This window comes from Coregonus lavaretus, assembly GCF_964263955.1.
Source record: "Coregonus lavaretus genome assembly, chromosome: 3".
Taxonomy (NCBI): domain Eukaryota; kingdom Metazoa; phylum Chordata; class Actinopteri; order Salmoniformes; family Salmonidae; genus Coregonus; species Coregonus lavaretus.
The window spans coordinates 54346169-54366380 of NC_139990.1; the positions used below are offsets into that span (position 1 = coordinate 54346169).

Below are 20212 nucleotides of genomic sequence, written 5' to 3' on the forward strand. Positions count from 1 at the left end.
TGTTGTCGGTACAGGGCATCTGCTGTTGTCCCAATTACTTCTCGTGCAACGGCAAAAATCCTATATTTAATTTAGATTCAGTTTTTTTCGTTTATCAATCATACTCTACAAATATTAAATTGAGGTGAGGGATTGCGTTTGTGATTGTCCGCAGAAAGATTGGCCTCCCGTTGGTTGACCTATGGTCAGTCATCTTTTTTGCCTACTTACTACCTGTTAATGTTTAATTCCGAATTTTCAATTGATAATCGTCTGTCTGTAGTTACAGCTGCTAGGTAGTAGTGGGTGACATCACAATGCACAATTCATTAAAACTGGGGGATAATGAAGGACACATTGAAAGGCAAACAGACAAATATGTAATTCTGTAGCAGTCCTTGGGGCGCCTTTCTTTATTACATATTGGCAGTGTCCAGGCATGTTACACGGGGAGAAGAACAATGAAATGAGAACACTTCCATTCTGCCTCTGTGGTCATTTCGTCATCATGCCAAACTTAAGACAAATCATTTATGTAAAGTTCATTAGAATATTTATGACATTTAAATTATGTCTAACAAATCAAAAAATACAGGTGACAAGGTGTAGCTGGTGGCAGGATTCTCCTAATTCGAGTCATTGACTATTAGTCTACATTTACATTTTAGTCATTTAGCAGACGCTCTTATCCAGAGCGACTTACAGTTAGTGAGTGCATTCATTATTATTATTTATTTTTTCATACTGGCCCCCCGTGGGAATCGAACCCACAACCCTGGCGTTGCAAACGCCATGCTCTACCAACTGAGCTACATCCCTGCCGGCCATTCCCTCCCCTACCCTGGACGACGCTGGGCCAATTGTGCGCCGCCCCATGGGTCTCCCGGTCGCGGCAGGCTACAACAGAGCCTGGATTCGGGAGTACTGTTTCAATTATGATTAACTTCTAAATTATACTGCTATCGTTAAATGCACAGAGTATAAAAATATCAAAATGTATTTCTCCACTAAGTTAGTTTCGTTTAGGCCCAATGGTTCTTTACAGTCTACATTACAACCATTGTTTAGGATGACGTGAAAATCTATGCATGACACCAAAGAACCATTGGGCCTAAACGAAACTAACTTAGTGGAGAAATACATTTTCATATTTTTATACATTTACTCTGTGCATTTAACAATAGCAGTATAATTTAGAAGTTAATCATAATAGAAACAGTTTGGCATGACAATGCACCACTACATGAACCAGAAACCATATATAAATAGAAACATAATGTCTCTTAGAAATTGCAACTCCCAAACATTCCAATCCATGTTTACTTTTCACAAAAATCTCTTTCAAATAGTAAATATCCTCAACAGGTTTTATAAAATGCACAGTGGTTGCATTTCATCTGCTACTACAGAACACTTACTTAGCAATATAAAAATCATAAAACAAACAAGAAAAGCGCCATGTGTCAGACAGCATGAAAGCCATTATACACACACTCTTTCACACAAACACCTCTAAAAAAATGTAAAAACAGTAACACTCAATTATCATGATAATCATTTAAAAGATATTAATCAAAACAAAAATGAGGGAACAAACATGATGCCCAAAACTAATTGCTGTTGTTCTTAGTCCAGATAAGACACAGGTGTATGACAGATGGGTTTAACAACGGCTTACATCTTTTGGTTAGTAGGTCAGTCATTCCAAGCGTGATGTGTGCCTTGAACATCCTAACACAACCCAAAAATGGCAAATGCTGAACAATCAGTGGGACATCTCAGCTCACCTGTTAAAAATCCTGCAAGAAATTCCTCACCCGTCTTTCTCACATTCTAAAAACACTCCAAACTCATGATCTAAATTTCACACCCAACCTCAAACCAACAAAAACCCTTGACCAAATTCTAATTCTTTAAAATCCCTCTCTGATTCTTCGTCCCCTCCCCAATCCCTTTACAGAAAACCCCTCCTTCCCCATTCTGAATTATCTCTTGCTGCGGCCCGCTGCCTCTTTCTCCTCCTCCTCCGGGTGGCTGCTCTGCTGATGGGCCTTCAGGTTGCTCTCTCGGCCAAAGCTCTTGCCACAGGTAGGGCAGGCGTAACGCCCCTTGGTGTGTGCCCGGTTCTTGTGGGCTTCTAGCTGCTCGGCACGGGCAAAGCTCTCCTCACACTCCTCGCAGGGGTGGGCCTTACGTGGGGTGTGCTTTTCCTTCTTGTGGGCGCGGAGCTGGGCCAGGGCATGGAACGTGAGCTCACACTCAGGGCAGGGGTGCTGCTTGGGTGGAGCGGGAGCCGCCTTGGGTTTCTTCTCCTCTGCTGGGACTTCACTGTCGTCTTCTCTGGCCTCCTCGCCTGCTGTTGCTTTAGGACGACCCCGTCTGCCGCCGGCTGCTGCTTTCCCCTTGGTCTCAGCCGGAGCTGCTGCAGCCTCCTCTGCATTGTTTCCAGTCTCAGCCTCCTCTGTCCCCTCTTCCTTCTTCTTCCTCCTCTTCCCTTTCTTCTCTCCGACCGCTGTGTCCTCTGCTTTAATGGGCCGTCCGCGCTTCTTGGCTGGCGAGGCGCCGCCGTTGCAGTGCTGGTCACCGGCGTGGTTCTCCTGGTGCATTATTAGCTCAGACTCCGTTTCGAAGCCCCGGTTGCACTTCCCACAGCGGTGCGTCTTGGTAGGGTCATCTGGCTCTTCCACCTCTGCCTCTGGACGGGGGTGCTGGGCCAGGCGGTGGGTACGAAGGAGGGCAGGGCTGCGGAAGGTCTCACTGCAGTCCTTACATACAAACTGCCTCTCTGGACAGACCTGTCTCCTGTGGGTCGTCAGCTGAGGGGGACAGAGAGTAAACAGAACGGACACGTGAGTCAAGGCTGAGGGAAGAGTCCGGGGCTTGACATTAACTTTTTTAGCCTCTTGTCCTTTGGACAAGTAGGACTGAGTTTTTACTTGTCCGAAAGCTCAAGCCACAACAAAAAAAAGGTCTGTAACACCATGCAGACAATTACATTGATGGAAGTTACAATCTATCTGCAATATTAAAGCTGATCTACCACCCAAAAAAAATAACATTACAAAACTACTAATAAATAAAATAAACACCATGGGCAAAAAAGGTGACTGAAAATTGTGTTGTATGATGCAAGGAACCACTTCACAAAATAACATTCATTATTATCACTAGTATTGACAATAGAAGGCAGCTGGTCTCTGATCCCATGTATTACATCTCCTCCTTGTGGGCTTGAGCAAGGCACTTAACCCGGCACAAAGTCAAATACTGCACGGATATACAAAGGCTACTGTATAAAACGCATGGTCCGTCAACCCTCCACCTGGAGAGCTACTGGGAGTGCACGCTTTTGATCCAACCCTGCTCAAACACCAGTCAAGGTCCTGTTGAGCAGCTGATTTTATTACAATGTGGTGTGTTCGAGCAGGCCTGGAGCAAAAGCCTGCACACCCAGTAGCTCTCCTGGAATCTCCTGGACAATAGTTGGCCATCCTGCAACATTAAAATGACAACCAAATACTTTTTATGTCTTTATAAAATAATTCCCTAATTCAATAAGCCAAGGATCAAATGGCTAAGGTGGGAGAGGTAGCTAACTAAGATGTTTATTTGCAAGGTTAAAATATTCAGTGTTCAGGGGAGATCTTGACAGAATAGGAGTTACTTGTCAATTAGGCTATTCTAAGATTTTTTTATACTTTGTCAGAATTTCATGGCCAGTATTGAATAGAGGAGAATCCTAGCCAATTTTGAGCTAGAGAGACAGTATTACAAACGGAGTATGCAGCATTGGTTTCATCAACTGCGCACCCGTATCAACTGAATGTCGGCCATTTGCGGTTATACACGAGTGGCAACAGCCCACTGGCACACACACAGGTGATACACGCACCATGACTTTTCAAGGATTTTCATTGCTGAACAAAAATGTGCTATAACTGGGCAAATAACTCACTAACTAGCAATGAATATGAACAATGTGCACTTTGATCTAAAAAACTAATCTTGCGACTGCATGATTGAAAGACTGCTCGTGCCTGTCAATGCAGGCCTACAATAATTATACTCCGATGCACTCTACGTAGATTGGGAGGACAGTGATCAACACTTCACATCCGGAGGACACTTTTATCCAATTCTGATCAGAGTAGCCTAATTGTTTGATAGTGATTTTTTGAACGATTTGGACAACTTAAATCTATAATCTGCTGGCCTGAAAATGTTTTATTGCCCTGGGCAAGTGTTAATGTAGCCTGGGTAGCAGGTAGCCTAGCGGTTAGTGTTGGGCCAGTAAGTGAAAGGTTGCTGGTTCGAATATCACAGCAGACAAGGTGAAAACTCTGTCGATGTGCCCTTGAGCAAGGCACTTAACCCTAATTTGCTCCAGGGGCGCCGTACTACTATGGCTGACCCTGTAAAAACAACACACTTCACTGCACCTATCTGATGTGTGACAATAAAACACCTTTCTTTATTCTTATGTCGAGACACTTTGCTAGTTTTTTTCAAACTATTCAAGCAGTGTTACACTAAACACATATTGGTTCAGAACCTGTGTCACTGTTCTGCACTCACCTCAGAGAAGGTGCGGAAGCTCTCCTGGCAGTGGGGACACTTGAAGGGCTTGTCCTCCTTGTTGTGTGAGCCCTGGTGCTGGGTCAGCTCCTCCGAGGACGGAAAGGTCCGGTCACACACATAACAGGTGAACAGAGTATCTCCCTGGGAATAAAACACAGGCATAACATAATTTATAGAAGTTTTTGCTAAATGGGGGGGAGGGGTCCCCGCAAATTCCTACTGGTCTAGTCTGGAATTAAGTATTGTTATGTTTGTTTGAAGCTTTTAATATGACAGAAAACTGTTTAAGGTAAAAACAGGGCTTCAGTAGGTTCTCTCTTCTATTAAGTGTTTTGATTGTTAGGCAGGTTGTGTAGTAGCATACCTGCTGGAGCTGCTGCTTGTACTCCTCGCGATGGCTCTTCTTCATGTGCCTCTCCTTGGCTTTGGAGTTACAGAATGTGATGAAGCACTGGAAACACTGCAGGTTCTCATGCTGGTCTGTGAGAAGAGGGGGTCAGCGATTTGACAACTGAAACTGCATTGCCTTCCTTCCTTCCCTACCTACCAGATTGATTTCATTCAAACCAAAGAAAATCTGTATTCGTCTATGAGCAGGGCTGTGGCGGTCATTACATTTTGTCACACAGTGATTGTCAAGCCAATAACTGCCAGTCTCACGGTAATTGACCGTTAATTAACATAAAAACATTTAGCATCTCCTGGCTTCTACGCATAGCCTACAAGCCACTGATGCAGACCTTTGGAACATCTACATAAAACATTTAAAATGACAAATCCATGTAATATAGCCTACACCATCTAAATAAATGCATTATTTATTTTAGACAGGTCTAAAGAAACATGATATGAAGAAAATGTAGTCTATTTCAGAAGAACAGAATAGCATACTCTGAGTTGTCCTTATGTTACGCTCTGATCTGGCTATGCCATATGGCTGTGGGCTACACTAGCTCATTTGGCAGACAAGATTTGCTTAGAATTCCGTGGCATTATTTTATAGTATGAAGAATACAATAGAAAGGATATTTTCTCCAAACGATTTGAGGAGGTGCGCACATGCGGCTATTCTGTGTTGAGCGGTTAACAAAGAAAGAGGTACTCCTATATGCTTAACTTAAAGTTATTTATGTAACTTTAGTTGTGACAAATGTTGGGCTATATGTTTAGATTTTTAATACATTCTTGGCTGCATGATGCGACTAATGATGATTTGAAAAAAGTTGCATTAAAGTCATGAGCTCTGCTTTGTTTTTTTGCGCAGGCTGTACACATTTCATCAGTCTCTCAATCACAATTTGACAAGCACTTGATAATGCCTCGAATTTCCCGGCTGCATCCTCTTTGTGTGGCTGTACATGCCCCCTACAAAAATCCATGCCTTTTGCGGCCAGTGGCCGTTGTGCCCTTGGGATGAATATAATAATTATAATTCCCTTCTCCCGGCTGCGTGCCAAAGCAACTCTCACTCTGGCTCGCCATCACAGGCTACAAGTGAAGACACACATCGGACCTGCAACTGCGCCCGTCCTTATCCAATTCCGAGGTGCATATTGAAGATATTGGAAGAACTGTCCATATTTACTTTTTCTCAGCCAACAAGATGAGTAGGCCTAATGAACAGCAAAAGCACTAGCCTATGTCAATCTACTATCCCCTATAGTACAAAAGTTGACCTATTCTATTCAATAAATAAATATTCCAAACATATTCTGGGACAGTTGTGGGATGCGATAGATCCCAAATTAATACAACCACTAGCATCAAAAAACCTGTTTTAAGCAATGAGCCTGACACAACAGATGAGAATATTTAGCTTAAAATGTTGATAAACTGTTAGGCTATTTCTTCACATTATAAGCGCAGCAATGCGCACATGGCAGTAGGCTATAAGTGCGAATGTTCCATTAGCAGAAAAACATCCTTTGTCAAATGTGACCACAAATGCGATTATGCAAGTAATGCTTTTATTATAAAAAGGTGCATTTTAATGAACATTTTCTTCCCCAAACTTAAAACTCACATGCTGCGTATGTATGCCAATTAGGCTCTACACCCGTTGTAAAGCAGATTAATGTGCTTCATTTTAAGAAGTTATTTGGACACTTTAGTTGTGAAACAAACCTTATCAAAACATATAGGCCTATGGGCTACGCTACATGAGGTGTGTGACTATGATTTGAAAAAGTCACCAAAAAAGCATCCGCTGTTTCTTGCCTTAAGCTGGGCATCATTCACAAGTGATAATATATAATTCACAAGTGATAGGCTAATAGTCACCCATCACACTATTCTTGATTTAATCTTGTCTTTACATACAGTACCAGTCAAAAGTTTGAACAAACCTACTCATTCAAGGGTTTCTTTATTTGTACTATTTCCTACATTGTAGAATAATACTGAAGACATAACATCTATGAAATAACACAAATGGAATCATGTAGTAACCAAAAAAGAGTTAAACAAAACATATTTTATATTTGAGATTCTTCAAAGTAGCCACCCTTTGCCTTGATGACAGCTTTGCACACTTCGCATTCTCTCAACCAGCTTCACCTGGAATGCTTTTCCAACAGTCTTGAAGGAGTTCCCACATATGCTGAGCACTTGTTGGCTGCTTTTCCTTCACTCCGCAGTCCAACTCATCCCAAACCATCTCAATTGGGTTGAGGTCGGGTGATTGTAGAGGCCAGGTCATCTGATGCAGCACTCCATCACTCTCCTTCTTGGTAAAATAGCCCTTACACAGCCTGGAAGTGTGTTTTGGGTTATTGTCCTGTTGAAAAACAAATGATAGTCCCACTAAGCCCAAACCAGATGGGATGGCGTATCGCTGCAGAATGCTGTGGTAGCCATGCTGGTTAAGTGGGCCTTGAATTCTAAATAAATCACTGACAGTGTCACCAGCAAAGCATTCCCACACCATCACACCACCTCCTCCATGCTTCACGGTGGGAACCACACATGCGGAGATCATCCGTTCACCTACTCTGCGTCTCACAAAGACAAAGCGGTTGGTGCCAAAAATCTCAAATTTGGACTCATCAGACCAAAGACAGATTTCAACCGGTCTAAGGTCCATTGCTCGTGTTTCTTGGCCCAAGCAAGTCTCTTCTTCTTATTGGTGTCCTTTAGTAGTGGTTTCTTTGCAACAATTCGTCCATGAAGGCTTGATTCCCACATTCTCCTCTGAACACTTGATGTTGAGATGTGTCTGTTACTTGAACACTGTGAAACATTTATTTGGGCTGCAATTTCTGAGGCTGGTAACTCCTCTGCAGCAGAGGTAACACTGGGTCTTCCTTTCCTGTGGCGGTCCTCATGAGAGCCAGTTTCATCATAGCGCTTGATGGTTTTTGCGACTGCACTTGAAGAAACGTTCAAAGTTCTTGGAATTTTCCAGATTGACTGTACTTCATGTCTTAAAGTAATGGACTGTCGTTTCTCTTTGCTTATTTGAGCTGTTCTTGCCAAAATATAGACTTGGTATTTTACCAAATAGGGCTATTTTCTGTATACCACCCCTACCTTGTCACAACACAACTGATTGGCTCAAATGCATTAAGAAGGAAAGAAATTCCACAAATGAACTTATAACAAGGCACACCTGTTAATTTAAATGCATTCCAGGTGACTACCTCATGAAGCTGGTTGAAAGAATGTCAAGAGTGTGCAAAGTTGTCATCAAGACAAAGGGTGGCTACTTTGAAGAATCTCAAATATAAAATATAATTTGATTTGTTTAACTCTGTTTTGGTTACTACATGATTCCATGTGTTATTTCATAGTTTAAATGTCTTCACTATTATTCTACAACGTAGAAAATAGTCAAAATAAAGAAAAACCCTGGAATGAGTAGGTGTCCAAACTTTTGACTGGTACTGTATACTAAATGTGTGTGAAATTTGTATTTGATTTAGAATGGACCGTTACCATGCACCTGTCTTGAAACAGGGGTAGCGGGGGAAAAAACGTCATCTATGCACTTAAATAGCAAATGGAGGATGCTTTTCCCGTGGTTCATTTTCATGCCAGCCAGGTAGGCTATACTCCTGTTGTAAAGAGAAGCAATGTGCTTAATATTTGGAAAATAGATAAATAAATATAGTAGGCCTAGCATATAGAAAGCTGATGGGATCCTCTTTTTAAGAGACCATCACTTTGTTTTCTCATGCAATTGCATAGCCTATAGAAATGTTGCGCAACATGAGCTCATGGGCTCTCATTAAGTGTTTGATTAGATTTTCGATTACATTTGCATTGATGTCAGAGTAATTAGAGGGACAATAGAGTGCTGAGTACCAGGCAGCTAGCAAGTTTGGTAGGCTACTAATGACCATCAGCAGCATCAGAGCTTGGAGAAGCCCAATTACCGTGACTAAACAGTCACGTGGAATTTGACTGCAGTCATGACTCGTACAGCCCTATCTGTGAGTCATTACAAAAACAGTAGAGTAACTTCCACCCAGCTCACATGGTTGTATGGTGGGTGGGGGCGGTGCTTTGAAGGAGGAAATGGGTTTGTAGGGTTCCGCTGGTTTCTCAGTGGTCAGTTCTGCAGGGGGATCCGGTGGCCCCTTCCCCATCACTATCTCCTCTATATTCAGTATGTCTGAGTCCATCGTGGGAGAGTGGATGTCCTGAAAAGTTTAAACATAAAGGAGGATGAGAGAGAGTTAGCCAATGAGGGAGGGAAATGAATATGCCATGTAGCCAGAGATGGGCTTTAATTTAGCTCATAATGGTTATCCTCACATTGCAAGCTAGAAAACTGAAAAGTTATGACAGACATTTACATACATTTTCAATAGATAACACTTGTGCACAGGCGTATCTCAATTAAATCCCCCTTATTTGGACTGGTTGGTTTAAAAAAAAAAAAAAAAACGGCTCCATTGAATTTATGGCTGGCCAACTACTAACGTTAGCTGGCTAGCTAACTCGATGTTAGTTGTTAAGTAAGTGGTTGACTAGTTAACTACTTAGCCAGCTAAGGTTAGCTAACGTTAATTAACTAGAGGTAGTTAAATGACCATAATCAATTGATTTTTCATTTGCTTGCTAGCTTGCAAGAAGGTAAACATAAGATACCGTTAAACATGCATAACTAGCAGCTCAAGGAGCTAACGTTAGCTGAAATAGGTTCCCAAACCAACAAGGCCCTAACGATTGCTAGCTAGCGGTGAGGAGGATGACCATTTCATATATAGCCAACGTTAGCTAGCTACCGTAAATTAGTCATTAGAAGGACATATTGCGAGTGTCCCCAGAAACAGCTTTTAATTTTCACGAAGTGAAGTAACGGTAGTTATACTTTGGCTAGATGTCTATCGTCATTAGCATAGACATTAAATACATGTTACATGTCTACTAGCTGCGTAAACATGACTTAGCTAACGTTTGTCTTACAAGAGTTTCACCTCAATGGTTGGAAAAGGCTACAACGACACGCCTGATGCCCAAACCGATATTTTAGTTAAGAATGTATTAAAATGAGTTTAGGGGTCCGTTTTAGGTTCTTGTTAGAGGGTTTAAAAGTCAGCTGTGTCCTTACCTTATAGTCCTCTCCCTCAATGGTTTGCTAAGTAACGTTAACTTCAAGTTCGAATAACATAAGCTAGCTAGCTACATTAGCTGGCTGGCTAACAATTCAAACGGAGAAATAACATTTTAGCATATTACGGACACGTTTAGTTCACGGAAACCAACTGCCCCACCATAATTATATGGTAAATATGTAGGCATAAGTCTTAAACGATATATTAGCAAACTAACGTTACAGCTAAACATGAATTGTGAACAAGCCGTTAGCCACCTACCTCAAACCGCTTCCAGTACAGTGAAGTGAATGTGGAAATTGAATTGACCCTTGTCACGTGATAAGGGCAATATTTTGGTCTTCAGCAAAAAAAAATGTAGCGTAATGCTTCTCTGCTCGTTTTCACTAAAAACTTGAGCAAATGCATGGACACGTGTTTGTCTATGCTTGGGTGCGGTTGATTTAGTAAATAATCGAATTCATTCGCTGGTTGTAGCTAAAGACTAGATTAATAACTCCGGTGAATAATATACTTTGAGAGCAGCAGGTAGACCAATACAATTCACAACCCAAACAGTTAGAAAGCTTACTACATGTATTTGCTCAAATAGTATTAAATAAATTATTCAATTTACAAAGAATGCCAAAAACACATGCAAAAGCTTCTTGGCATGTAAACAACAAAACAAGGTTCAGGAAAAAAACATCAAATGTATTTTCACTTGGTTTCAGAGACAGTCACTTTATGGTTATCATTAATTCTCTATTCACATTTTATTTTGTAGGCAAATTCATACAACAAAAGCCATTGCATTTACACAGTAGGCTAAAAGGGACCAAGTTCCTAATTTACTGCACAGGACGAAAGCTGACACTGAAAAGAGAGAAGTACACAAAACAAATATTTGGGGTTGGGGGGAAAATATGAAATCTGAGCTTCTAGCCTAAAATAAAAAAACATAACATTTACAAAAAGCTAAACATACCATTAAATAAAATGTACCACTTAATTAATAAACAAAGAACTCTAATTAATTATCTTCACTGCAAGTCCGCTTCAAAAACTCCCTTGACTGTGGAAATTCAAGAAGCAGTTGTGGTTACGAGAGATGCAGAGAAACACGCAACACTTGAGGCATCGTACTCGAGACATTCGCTCACAGCCTCCGAAGCGGCACCTGCCACCTTCTCTGTCCCCAAGCTGCTCAGGCCAGTGGCCCGAACCGTCATACCTCGTGGCCACATCAGGGAGAGGACTCTCCTGTAACAGGCCAGGATCTGGGGCTGTGCCCGGGGCGTGTAATTTCTGAGGAGGGGGGTGCGGAGGGGCTGAGTCCTGGGTGTCTGAGCCACTGGAGAGGACCAAGGCCTTGGAGACCTCTAGCCTGAATGCCATGAGGTTCAGAGGCTCAGGCAGAGGAACATGATCCTGCCTGTACTGCATCCATGAGTTTACCAGAGCCAGATCTGTAAGGTACCACAGAACAGCCTGTGGCCAGCTAGTTGGTGCAGAGGCTGAGAGTGGGGAATGGTAGAGATTTATTAAGTCTCTATTGAGGCTGGCTGCCTTTTGGGCCTTCTCAAAGCTGTCGACGAGAGATGCCATGTTCTTCTGGGCCTTCTCTACAGTAGAGAGGATGAAGCCGAGATGGTACCTGTGTAGCATCAGCCGCCCGTCAGAGCTAACAAACTCATCACCCATCTGTCCTTTGGCTCCTCCCACCTTGCCCGCACCGTGAACCCCAGACCCTAGGAGGTGCTCCAACATGGCAGGGGTAGAGAGCTCCTGCTTGCAGAGATACACCATCCCTTCTCTGGGCACCATTTTCTCAACAGTGGCCTCTTTAATGGAGAGATCCAGACTAAGGTTGAAATCTAGGATCAGACCGTCCGATCCAACTAAGACAGTGCTGTGCAAGGAGGGCCGCTTGTTGTTGACCGCTCTACACGTCAAAGGGAGAGGGTATTGATCGACTCCATGGTCACCCTCTCTTCTCAGCATCAGGCATCCGGCCCGAACGTGGTCCAGTAACGGTCTAACCTTCCAAAGGGGGTCAGTTTTAAAACTAAAACAGTCCTGGCTGGATGGTATGTCCCCACACCTCTGCCAATTGCTGTGAGGGATTGTGGACGTCTGTGTTGTGGATTTTGCAGACACAGACTTAGAGCTAAGAGCTTGTATTTGACTGTGGCCGCTTGTAAGTGTGTGGCCACTGCCATCCAGTTCAGCTTCAATTGTGCCAACTGTAGAATTAGCTGGGGTGTATAAAGCTCGGAGTGTGTTGCATGTGGCGTCTCCCTCCTTAGGCCTGTCTGGATTACCACTGTGTCCAGCTTCGTGGGTGTCCATGGGATCCCCTGCTGGCACTGGAGATGCCAGTTGCAGTTTGCAGGAGAGCTGGGAGAAGCGGGAGGCAGACATGGTGTCAGCAACCAGAGGCACCCTGGTGAAGTCCTGCCAGTACAGCTTGAGACTGGGGAACTAGGAGAGGAGAAAGACATTGAAGACGATGATGTTAGTTTATGCAGCATTAGATAGTATGCTCATAACAATGACTGTTTGTAGACATTCAAAAGTGCAGAGATTAGCATGAGTTTGACCCACTAGGCCTAACTACTTTGTTCTTTACATGTCCCATTCAGTGTAGTAAGGATGACGATGCAATAAAACTAGACGCAATATGAATAAGATTCAGGTTATACGCTAATACTTTTATTTAAATACCTTCAATGTTCCCATGGCAATGTGGATTCCGACAAACTGGGCCACCTCTTTTGCTGTCACTGGGTTCGATAGATGGGACACTTTATTTGTGCACCGGGCAATCTCTGCCCAAGTGTCCCAACCAAAATACTTGGAGAAGTAATCAATGGGTTTCATGTAGCCAGTTCCTGTCTGGGACCCTCCCGTAGATCCTGAATCAGCCTGGCTTTTTGTGGTTGGCAAGCTGAGAGAGGACAACAATTTACATCAAAACTGACAACATGACATGTCTTTAAGGATACATACAGTACATGACAATAAAGTAGAAACTTTAAAATTATATTGTACAGTGTATTCATGATGAGTAAAAGGCAAATTACAATTCTTACTTGTTTGGTATTTCATTTGAATGCAGTGAGGCATGATTTTGGCTGTCATGGTAACGGGCCATAACTACAGCCTCAGGGTCAGGCTGTGGGTCAGAACATTCAACAACCTCTGACTCCACTGCGTCAGAATTCTGAAGTAGGAAATCAACAAGCTCCTCAGTGTCCTGCTGCTCAAAGTCCAGGTCCCCTTGAAAAAATAAACAGCATTTAGTCACATCTATGGATACCTTCACTATTGCTTATGAAACTGATCATGTACATTGCTACAACACATGACTCATGTTGAGTAGATCTTACCTTCTCCATACTCATTGATCTCATTTCCCAACTTTGCTGCTCTCCTGTTCACCTCATACTCCTCTACGTCAGGGTTGGTAATGGATAGATCCTCCACTGGATGGTTGAGTCTGGACTCTCCAGGCACCACCAGCACTGGTACCCCCTGCTCACTTTGAGATGGCTCCTCCAGAAGCTCACTCTCCTCCTCCTTCACTGGGTAGAATATGCACTGCCTGGCACTGCTCTGCTCCACATTCAATTGGGATTGACCATGACTAACCTGGGGGTCATTCAAAACCAGGTTGTTTTCTTGCTTCACCAGATACATCCTGACCCCCCTCTGCTCCACTGTGTGTCTGGCATGAGAGGTGTGTGGCACGGGAACCAAATCTGAGGTGTTCTCCTCCACCTTGACCTCCTGACCTCTCAAGTCTGCCATGAGCACCACTCCATTCTCCCCTACTGCTGCCTCTCTCTGCCTTGAGGTGAGGAACCTCTCCAGTATGATGCCTGGGGATTGGCCAGTGTCTCTGTTGTTCTGGTCCCCTGCTACTCCCTTCATCACCATCCCATCTTCTGTCTTCAACACCTCCACCACACTGGTGGTGACTGACTCTAGCTCAAACACTACCTGGTCCTCAGGGTCCTCCTCTAGCAGTGGGATGCAGGATCTAGATGGACATGGAGCTGTTTGCGTGTTTTGCTCAGAGATAGATCTGATCTCGGTCTGTAAACTGATGGGAGATGACTGACCAGGATGGAGAGTAGTGACGTCTGCTTCATCCTTGATTTCAGTATCGTTAGTGAGTGAATACAGCTGGTAGACTACCCGACATTCATCAGTTTCTTTCTCTGGTTCCATTTCTCTCATGCCCTCTCTTTCTAGACTCTTCCTTGTGGCTGAACCTCTCCTCCCACGTCCAACTCCTCTTCTCCTGCCCCTGGTGTAATTCTTTCTGCCCACTTCCCTCTTTTCCTCTTCTCTCCTGTGCACCATAATCTCCTCCTCTTCTTGCTTGATCTCCAGTGGGTCAGAGGGGCAGGATTCGGTCTGTGCATTTTGGGTTGTTACAGTTCTATTCACATTTTCAATCTGAGCAGGTGTAGGTAGTGCATGAGTGCTGTTGTTGTCATGAAGGCTGGATCCCTCATTGTGTGAACTGTCTTCATGAGGTGAGCTCTGGTGTTCCCCCTCATTTTGGTCCCCATCCCCAACAGTGACCAAATCCACCTCAAGTAGTAACTCCTCTTTAATTTCATCCTCAATAGGCCCTAGGTGCTCAGATCCAGAAACAGTAGGTATGAGAGCATCAGCAGTGTCATTCATATTGCCCTGACTCTCTGACTTCGTGTCCTCTGTTTGGTGACAGCTGTGGAAGGGGGCTATGGGTGTGAGGTGAGGAGGAGAAAGACTCTCAGACAGAAGGGTTTGGACCTTGTCAGATTTGGACAGATAAGGGAATTGAACTTGTGGAGGGGAGTAAGATAGAGTTGAATTTGGGGCCATATGAGAAAATGATTCCATCCCCTCTGCAGTGTTATCCATGTTCTTCTCCCTTTCCTTCTGTCCACTTTCAACAAGCGCAGCAGCCAGAGGCAGAGAGGGGGAAGGGTTTAGGGCTGGGAATGAGACTCGCTCCCCTCTTTCTCCCAACCCTCTCTCTCTCATCTCCACCTCTATATCCCAGTCAGATGCTACCTGCATTCCAAACGTGTTTTGACTCAATGAATTCTCAATGACCTCTTCAGTCACTTTTAGTGGAGGCTGGCCTAGATCTGACCCAGAAACGCCCTCAAAGATGTTGCCATTAGTGTAGGTGAGACCAGGGCTCTCCACTGCATGCAGAGCTGCCTTGTGCTCCTGGAGGGACGAGACGTCAGAGAACCTCTCTCCACAGTCCTTACATTCAAGGGCTCGCCGGGAATGAGAGCCGCTGATGATCCCCTCGGTCTCCACTTTTGGGGCCTTACGTTTCCTGCTGGTCTTTGGCTTGGTCGGAGATGTGTCAGAAGAATGAGGTGTAGCCTTTAAAGGATCCAACATAGAGAGTGCTGTGTGGCTCTTTTTGGGCCTCCCTACTTTTCTATTTCCTCCAGCAGCTAGCATTTTCAGTTGTTTGCTTTTTGGCCCTTTCTTCTTATGGATGGGATAGGTGTCTTGGTCTTGCTGGGGATCTGTTTGCCCTTGGGGGGCTTTTGAGGCATCTAATTTGTAAACTTTTAATTGGGGCTGTTTGTGACCCTTCAGTAGGAGTAGGGACTGTTGCTTTATTTCAGGGTCGGGCATATCTTCTGATATAGGGCTTGCTTCCATATTCGGTTTATTTTTCTTTCTCCCCGTTTTTGATCGCTTTTGGCCCTTTGTTTTCTTAGGCTGGTCCTCCTGCCGTATCTTCTGCTGCTTTTTCTTTTTTGGCTTGGGTGGAGCTATCACCTCTTGCTCGCTAATCTGCTCAGAGCTAATCTGCTCAGAATGAGTCTCATTAATGACATCTTTTTGCTTTTTTACTTTCTTCTTCCTCGGCTTCACTTGCTGCACCTGCTCTTCTACCTGCAAGACTTGCTGCACATGTGAGTCACACAATATAGATGGGGATTTTATTTTTGACTTGGAAATATCGTTTTTTTTCTTGACCTTTTTTTCTTGACCAATCTTTTTTAAGGGCAATTTTTTGTCAGGTTGAGTTGTGAGAGACATTTGGTTCACGTCCTGAATCTGGTCTCCTTTCTGAAGCAGCTTAGATGGTTGTGGAAGCTTCTTCCGATTTTTAGGCTTCTCTTTCTCTTTAGGACCAAACTTCACGACAAGACAAGCTTTCTTTGCTCTTGGTCGTTTGGTAGGCTTCTCTTTCAACTCAACTGTCTGTTGTTGCATATTTCCTTGCATTATAGAGTTCTTTGGCTGCTTTCTCGTCCTCACTTTTACAAATTCTTGTACTGACATCAAATGCACAGGCAGTTGTGAACTCTGTGGCGTCTTTTTTGTCTCTAATGGCGGAGGGAATATTTCTGACATCTGACTGCGAGGTTGTATTTCTCTGTTGTTTAGTGCGTTGTTAGAAGCAGACTTATCGATCAGTGTTTGCAACTGCTCTTGTGCTGTCTGTTTCTTTCCTTCGCAAGGCTTTTCCAAAATGTGGTGCTGCTCACTCTCTGTGTTTTCTAGAAGAGGTTTCTCAACTGATCCTTGCCCTCCTATTCCTATCTGTTGTGTCTGTCCAATATTGGAATGGATCTGATCTAACTGTATTGTTTCCATATGTGTGGCTGTCTCTCCAACCTGGCTTGTTTGTCCAGGAGGAGTTTGTGCAAACTTAACTGTTGGTACCAATGAGGAAGTGGAGAGTTCGTCCTGCTGATCAGTTTTTAATGTCGTCAGCGTTAACTCAACTGTTGGTATGAGTGACGGGACAGACATATTTCCCTCCTGAACCATTTGATTCTGTCCAGAAGTCTGTTCAAATAGAATTGTTGGTAGTGAGGAAGCAGACATAAGTCCCTGTTGATCAGTTTGAGTCTGTTCCAACTCCAGAGTTGGTATCAGTGAGGGAGTGACTTCCAACACAACCGTTTGACTTTGTTCAGTTGTTTTCCCCAGCTCAACTATTTCACTGTGACAGAACACCTGTTCCACTGATACAGTCTGAATCCTATTGTTCTCTTCTTCAACGGTCTGACCAGTCTGTCCGAGTAACTGCTGAGGAATCATCTCTCCTTCATGTGTTTGTGTTAATCCAGCATGCTCAGCTGGCACAGTGTATGTAACTTCCTGTGTGTGTGAAAGTAATGGGGTCTCCATTTGTCCATCTGATATTACAGGTTCCAATGTAATAGTTGGTTCCAATGATTCAAATTGTGGCTTTGCCTGTTCCAGTCCCATTGACTTAGTTTCTCCACCCCCAGTCTTTTTCAGCTCTATAAACTCTGGTTGAGTAAAACGAGGTTGCAAATGCTCTCTCATTCCCTGTAGCCACTGTAGAGCCAATGGTTGACCGTGTGGCGGCACCTGTCCCAGTATCACCACCTGGTTCACTTTGCGCACGTTCCCCATAGATTCTATTAGTTTCCGGATTTGTTCAGTGTCTATGTTGTCCACCTGCTGGTGGGGCCCAAGGGGTTCCATGTGGAGAAAGGTTGGCTGGCCCATAGGAGCCTGGGTTATGATGGGCTGACCTGGCTTCACCTGTTGGCCAGCTAGTGTGCTGCTGCTGCTGGGTGCTGTAACACACAGGCTGTGCTTGTGTTTCATGTGATGCAGCCGTGTCTTGGCAGTCTTGAAGGTTGCCTTGCACATGGAGCATGGGAATTTTACCGCTGCAGTGCCTAGATACAAATAATAAAGATGAAAGTTTATATCTTGGTGTAAAGGGTGAGGTTGTCGTTTGTCACTAACAAAAAGGTTTGGCTCTGCATAGAATCACTAGCTTTATCGCTGTATAGTGTATATCACTATCATTTCACTGCACATCCCAGTTTAGCACAGTAGTTGTATGACATGAAAACATAAACAGGTTTTTCAGTACTCACCACTATTCTTCTTTAGCTGTGCCTTGGTCAGTGGTGTGATCCCTCCACCTTCTACCATTCCTTCCAGCGAATGCGCTAGTGCGTGTTTCTGGAGGGCCTTGGACATGCTAAACCTCTTGCCACACTCCTTACACACATAGGGCCTCTCCCCTGTGTGCGTGCGGCGGTGATAATTCAGTAAGGTGAGTGTCTTGCAGGGTTTTCCACAGTCTGAACAGGTGTATCCGTGCTCGCCGAAGTGAACCTTCTTATGGAGGGTGAGCTCAGAGGAGCGGCTGAAGGCCTCACCACAGATGGGGCACTTGAAGGGCTGCTTTTCCGTGTGTGCACGCTGGTGAAGCATGAGGTCACTGGAGTTGGTGAAATGGCGGTCGCAGACGTAGCAGGTAAACAGGGCACCCTCCAGAATGCACTGCTCGTACTCTGCCGGGTGGCTCTGCTTGAGGTGTCGCTCTTTGCTCTTCTGGTCGCTGAAGATGATGTGACACTCCAGGCACTGCAGGGAGATCTGGGAAGCTGGATGGAGGGAGAGGGGATTGGAGGACAGAAGGTCAGAAGCTGAGACACAATGGAGGTTATTATAAGAGCGCAAATGAATGAACTGTAGTAATAGCTTAAAACAGCTTATGTAAATAGCATAAAAACACTACAGGGGACAATATGAGATTCTGTCTGCAATACTAAAGCATTGAAAGATAAATCTAAAAAATGTATTACATGTTAACAATCATGTTAGACTATCAGAGAAGAAGTTCAATACTCACATGTGAGAGGCATCACCATTTTTGGTGGCCTGGACATGTCCATCTTGAGTGGCTCCATTCTGTTCTTCTTGGGGGGAATATTTTTTCTGTCACCAGCGGCCACGTAATCCCCATGAGTCTCCTTCTGTGCATCCTCAGGTTGGTCCAGTTCCCACTCTTCAGGAGCAGCAGACTCTAGAGGAACAGCGGATAGTTCAAGTATTATCTCTGTAGGAGGAGTGGGGTCTGAGACACACTCCAAAGCCTCTTCTACTGTGGCAGGTAGCAGTTCACTCATTGGTTGTTCCCCAGTTTCCACTGGTTGTAACCCTGTCTCCATTGGTAGTTCATCAGTTTCCATGTATTGTTCACCTTTAGGTTGTTCCTCGGTTTCTACTGCTTGTTCAACTGTCTCCACTGGCTGTGTCAAGCTCTCCATGACCAACTTTGTTCCTGCCTCCACTACTGGAGGTCCCTCCATGTCTGTAAAACGAATTCCCTGCAGAAGAGTGACAAGTTCAACAACACTCTCACACAACATACTAAATCTGCATTAAGGTAAAACACAATGGCGTGGAAAACAGTAAATCACACACTGCACACTAAAACACAGGCCAAAATAGACGTTTTATTTATTAAAAAAGACACCGACCCATAATGTGTGCACGTAAAGCAACCGACTCTTTATTCTGAAGGGGCATCCCAAGCTGAGCCTATAGGCTCGGATTCCAAGGGAATCATGACATGCTACTTCATTTGTCAACAGCTGGCAGGCAGGCAAATGAATGGACACTAAATTTGTATGACAAAGACGCTCTCAACGCGGGGTGGATTATAGGCTACAAGGATGGTATTTTACATTGCGCTAGAACAGAAAACCAACACCAACAACCAGGGGTACTTCACTGCTGCGCAAATGACGGGCCGACTAAACAAGCCAAATATTGATGAGGAACGTTATTGCACACAACTAACTGGTGTCCATCCATCATCTTTAATTGTTCGGATGTCTTGCTGGTAGGCTACTGGACAGCTCAGAAACGGCATTGATGAAAGGCATACAAATAGCTAACTTTGCATGGATTTAAAACATTTGCAACGCTCAGCATTACACACAAGCGGCCTTTATATCGCCGTATGACTGATCATATGAACACACCACTATGTGTAAATCTATAACGTTACCTATGTTAGTTTGTTTCGCCTAGATATCTCCGCGTCGTTCCTCGCTTCGCACAAAGCCAACACTAACGAGCTGAGGAGATCATGGCGTCATACCCAAACCAGGTTGCAGAATGGGACTTGTAGTTTTTCCTGAGATGCATTTATTAATTGCTTGGCCTTAAAGACGCTGCGTGGTAAATCTGATATTTGGATTGGCCGTGCGTTCATACTTCTTGCGCTTCGCTGAGCAACGCAGTTTATGTTTGTTTATACAGGACTTCCCGCCCTCACCTACCGTCAACCAATCCTG

General features: G+C 44.1%; 2 protein-coding genes across 3 annotated transcripts; both read right to left on the reverse strand.

Moving 5' to 3' along the window:
• Positions 1–360: 360 nt before the first annotated feature.
• On the reverse strand, positions 361–10415 carry znf576.2 (zinc finger protein 576, tandem duplicate 2). 2 transcript variants are annotated; one of them, XM_084158025.1, is made up of 5 exons: positions 10377–10415; positions 9032–9197; positions 4922–5037; positions 4555–4698; positions 361–2795 (listed from the first exon to the last, which is right to left on the reverse strand). In XM_084158025.1, exons 2-5 carry the CDS (start codon positions 9177–9179, stop codon positions 1965–1967), a joined length of 1239 nt encoding a protein of 412 aa, XP_084014151.1. In that variant the 5' UTR covers positions 9180–9197; positions 10377–10415; the 3' UTR covers positions 361–1964. The 2 variants fall into 2 exon arrangements, with proteins under 2 accessions (XP_084014151.1, XP_084014152.1); XM_084158026.1 differs by having other exon boundaries at positions 10112–10386.
• Positions 10416–10676: 261 nt separating this feature from the next.
• Positions 10677–19981, reverse strand: znf576.1 (zinc finger protein 576, tandem duplicate 1). The gene is made up of 8 exons (XM_084157987.1): positions 19924–19981; positions 19111–19237; positions 18760–18933; positions 17996–18511; positions 13487–17791; positions 13190–13376; positions 12822–13044; positions 10677–12578 (listed from the first exon to the last, which is right to left on the reverse strand). The coding sequence occupies exons 2-8, from the start codon at positions 19217–19219 to the stop codon at positions 11154–11156; spliced, it is 6939 nt and encodes a 2312-aa protein (XP_084014113.1). The 5' UTR covers positions 19220–19237; positions 19924–19981; the 3' UTR covers positions 10677–11153.
• Between the last annotated feature and the right edge of the window lie 231 nt (positions 19982–20212).